Source organism: Camelina sativa, chromosome 17 (genome assembly GCF_030686135.1).
Source record: "Camelina sativa cultivar CO46 ecotype springtype chromosome 17, ASM3068613v1".
In the NCBI taxonomy this organism is placed as follows: domain Eukaryota; kingdom Viridiplantae; phylum Streptophyta; class Magnoliopsida; order Brassicales; family Brassicaceae; genus Camelina; species Camelina sativa.
Window position 1 is genome coordinate 20,792,922 of NC_141896.1, and position 3,778 is coordinate 20,796,699.

General features: G+C 44.7%; 1 protein-coding gene across 1 annotated transcript; it reads left to right on the top strand.

Annotated features, from left to right (window-relative positions):
- The first annotated feature begins 2,593 nt into the window (after nt 1-2,593).
- LOC104759552 (uncharacterized) lies at nt 2,594-3,247 on the top strand. The gene has a single exon (XM_010482459.1). It carries the CDS (start codon nt 2,594-2,596, stop codon nt 3,245-3,247), a length of 654 nt encoding a protein of 217 aa, XP_010480761.1.
- The last annotated feature ends 531 nt before the right edge of the window (nt 3,248-3,778 follow it).

A 3,778-nucleotide genomic window follows, 5' to 3' on the forward strand; every position in this document is an offset into this window, starting at 1 on the left:
ATAGTCTTGCAAGATACAAACCTTCCGGTAAATCCGTTAGTGATGCCTTTGGATAGGTTCGATGCTATTTTGGGAATGGATTGGTTATCAGAACACCAAGCCCATATAGACTGCAGTAGAAGCAGAGTGATATTTGAAAACGGAGGAAGCACACCTCTGGTTTTCAATGGAATTAGGCCAAGTAAGACAGTGTACTTTGCATCGGCAGCAAGGATCGGAAGATCATACGATGAAGATGAAGTTTATCTAGTCACTCTTACCGCGATGGGAGGAGATGACAAAGAAGGTATGAAGGTTGAGGATATTGCCATAGTTAAAAACTATGACGATGTTTTCAAGCCGTTGGAAGGATTGCCTCCACCACGAAGCCATCCTTTCACCATAAATCTTGAGCCCGGAGCTACCCCGATTGCTAAGGCACCATATCGCATGGCACCAGCCGAGTTGGCTGAGCTCAAGACTCAGTTAGAGGATTTGCTGGAGAAGGGTTTTATAAGACCAAGTTCGTCGCCATGGGGAGCCCCAGTGCTATTCGTCAAGAAGAAGGACGGAAGCATGCGTTTATGTATTGATTACCGAGGAATCAATAACATAACTATTAAGGATAAGTATCCGTTGCCACGGGTTGATGAACTGTTAGATCAACTCCGAGGAGCAAGTCGGTTTTCGAAGATTGATTTAGCCTCCGGCTACCATCAAATCTCTATTGCTGAGCAAGATGTGATGAAGACGGCGTTTCAAACCAGATACAGTCAGTATGAGTTCGTAGTAATGCCGTTTGGACTCACCAATGCACCGGCGGCATTCATGCGATTGATGAATGAGATTTTCCGTGATTACCTGGATCGATTCGTGATAATATTTATCGATGACATCCTTATATATTCACGGAGTCTGGAGGAACATGCGGAACATTTGAGGAAAGTTTTGGAAAGGTTGAGGGAAATGAAGTTGTTCGCTAAGTTTAGCAAGTGTAAGTTCTAGCAAAGGGAGATTGGATTCTTAGGACACCAAGTTTCGGAGCAAGGCGTGTTCGCCGATCCGGGGAAAATCGCCGCAATACAGAATTGGCCGAAGCCAACCTCAGTGACGGAGGTCAGATGTTTCTTAGGACTTGCGGGCTATTACAGAAAGTTCGTGAAAGGGTTTTCGTCCATTGCAAAACCTTTGACACGACTCACCAGTAAAGGAGTACCGTTTATATGGAGTGAGGATGTGGAAGAAGCTTTTAGGAAGCTGAAGGGAGCACTGACAACAGCACCAGTGTTAGCCCTACCCGAGCCAAATCAACCATATTCTGTGTTTACAGATGCGTCAAGAGTTGGTGTTGGATGTGTTTTGATGCAAGGAGATACAGTGATCGCTAGGCAGTGGAGAAAGCATGAGGAGAACTACTCCACACATGACCTAGAAATGGCAGCCGTGGTATTCGCGTTAAGAATATGGAGATCGAATTTGTATGGAGAAGCGGTTCAGGTATTTACGGATCATCAAAGTCTTAAATACTTGTTCACGCAACCAGATCTTAATTTGCGCCAGAGAAGGTGGATGGAATTCATTGCCGATTACGATCTGAAGATTCAGTATCACCCAGGCAAAGCGAATGTAGTGGCAGATGCGCTAAGCCGAAGAAAAGCACAAGTTAGTGCCGAGAGAGATGTGGAGTCTTTATCTGATGAGTTAAAGAAGGTAAGGCTTTTAGCCTTAGAGGGAGAATCTAGTGAGCCGTTGGGATTACGAGCTGTAACTCAAGCGAGCCTACTACACCGAATTCGTGAAGAGCAACGTCAGGATGAGAATCTGAAGAAGATTATCGAGGAATTGAAGAATTCGGAAGGACCGAATGCAAGTGGTTACCATTTAGCTGATGATGACACCTTGCTACTCAATGGAAGAGTAACTGTGCCTAACCGGAACGGGCTACGAGATGAGATATTAGAAGCCATCCTTAGCTCAGCATTAAGTATACATCCGGGAAGCACAAAGATGTACAAAGATGTGCGGAGATATTATCATTGGCCTGGACTGAAGAGAGCAGTAGCAAAATGGGTAAGCTAATGTGACTCATGTCAGAGAATCAAGGTAGAACATCAAGTGCCTGCAGGTTTGCTTCGCAACTTTCCTATACCAACGTGGAAATGGGACTCTATTTTGATGGTTTTTATAACCGGTCTACAGATAAGGAAGGGACGAATCAATGATGCAGTATGGGTAGTGGTCGATCGTTTAACCAAAGTAGCCCATTTAGTTCCAGTGAGAAGCATGGATCAAGCGCCAGTCTTGGCAGGGAAGTATATTGATGAGATTTTGAAGTTGCATGGTGTGCCAGCCAACACTGTCTCTGATCGCGATCCAAAGTTCGCATCGTTGTTTTGGAAAGATTTGTAGAGAGTGTTGGGAACATATGTTCATATGAGCACCTCATTTCACCCAGAGACTGATGGGCAGACGGAAAAGACGATCCGAACCATTGAGGACATGATCGATTATGTGCTTTGGAATGGTCGTCAGATTGGGAAAAGAATTTGCCGTTGGTTGAATTCGCGTATAACAATAGTTATCACTCGAGTACCGGCTGTCCCCATTAAAAGAAATGTATGGAAGGCCGTGTCGAACACCTTTGTGTTGGACGGAAGTAGGGGAGAGAACAAGTTTCAATCATAAGTTGATCGATGAGACGACGGAAAAGATTAAGTTCATACAGGAGAGTATGAAAAAGGCGCAGGACCGCCAGAAGAAGTACGCGGACCGTAAAAGGCGGGAAGTGGAATTTGAAGTCGGGGATATGGTATACTTGAAGGTGGCACCACAAAAAGGAAAGGATCGCTTTGGTAAAGTGGGAAAGCTTGCGGTAAGGTTTATCGGACCATACCGGATCGAGAAGAGAGTTGGAGAAGTGGCCTATCGGCTATCTATGCCCGAAGTTATGCGAATGCATAAAGTCTTCCATATTTCACAACTACGGAAGCATGTACCAGATCCTAACATGATTGTGCCCGAACCTATTGAGGAATTGGAGCCGAACCTCACATATCCCGAAGGACCGTTTGGGATAGGGCAGAGGAGGACTCGGAAGTTGAAAAATAGGAGTATTCCTCAAATCCAAGTATTTTGGGGAAAGCAGAACCGTAAAGTTATCACATGGGAAGATGAGGATAGGATTCGAGCCAAGTATCCTCAATTGTTAGCCGAGGAAGATGAGGCAGGACCATCGGAACCCTATGGAATTCGGGACGAATTCTATTAAGGGGGGAAGAATGTAATGACCCTCACCCCGGGGTAAATTACAAAATGAAAACTCAAGGTCAAAAGACCAATAAAGGGAGCCAATGAGGAGAACAGAAAGATCATTGAAAGAAAGTCCGAGAAATTTTGGACGGAGTGAAAATTGGTCAAGTTGGCCGAGATGTGTGGTCCGTATCGTCCGGGACGTACTAAAGCGTACCGTCCGAGACGTATTATCCGAGAGGTGCCGAGACGAGTCGATAGTCGTCGAGAGCTGATCGACGGTCGACCGAGAGCTGATCGACGGTCGACCGAGAGCACAAAACCGATTCACCCAAAAATCTTCTAAGTCAAGAAGAATTAGTGGGATGATTATTTTAATCATGAAAAGTTAGTGGGAATTTAGTGGAGGATTATTATATTCAAGAAGAAGTTAGTGAGATTAGTGGAAGAATTAAATAATCTCAAGAGGTTAGTGGAAGCTTAGTGGGGATTAAACAATTTGATCAAGCCTTAGTGGAGATCAAGGTGTTAATTCGATTTCTTCACAAGT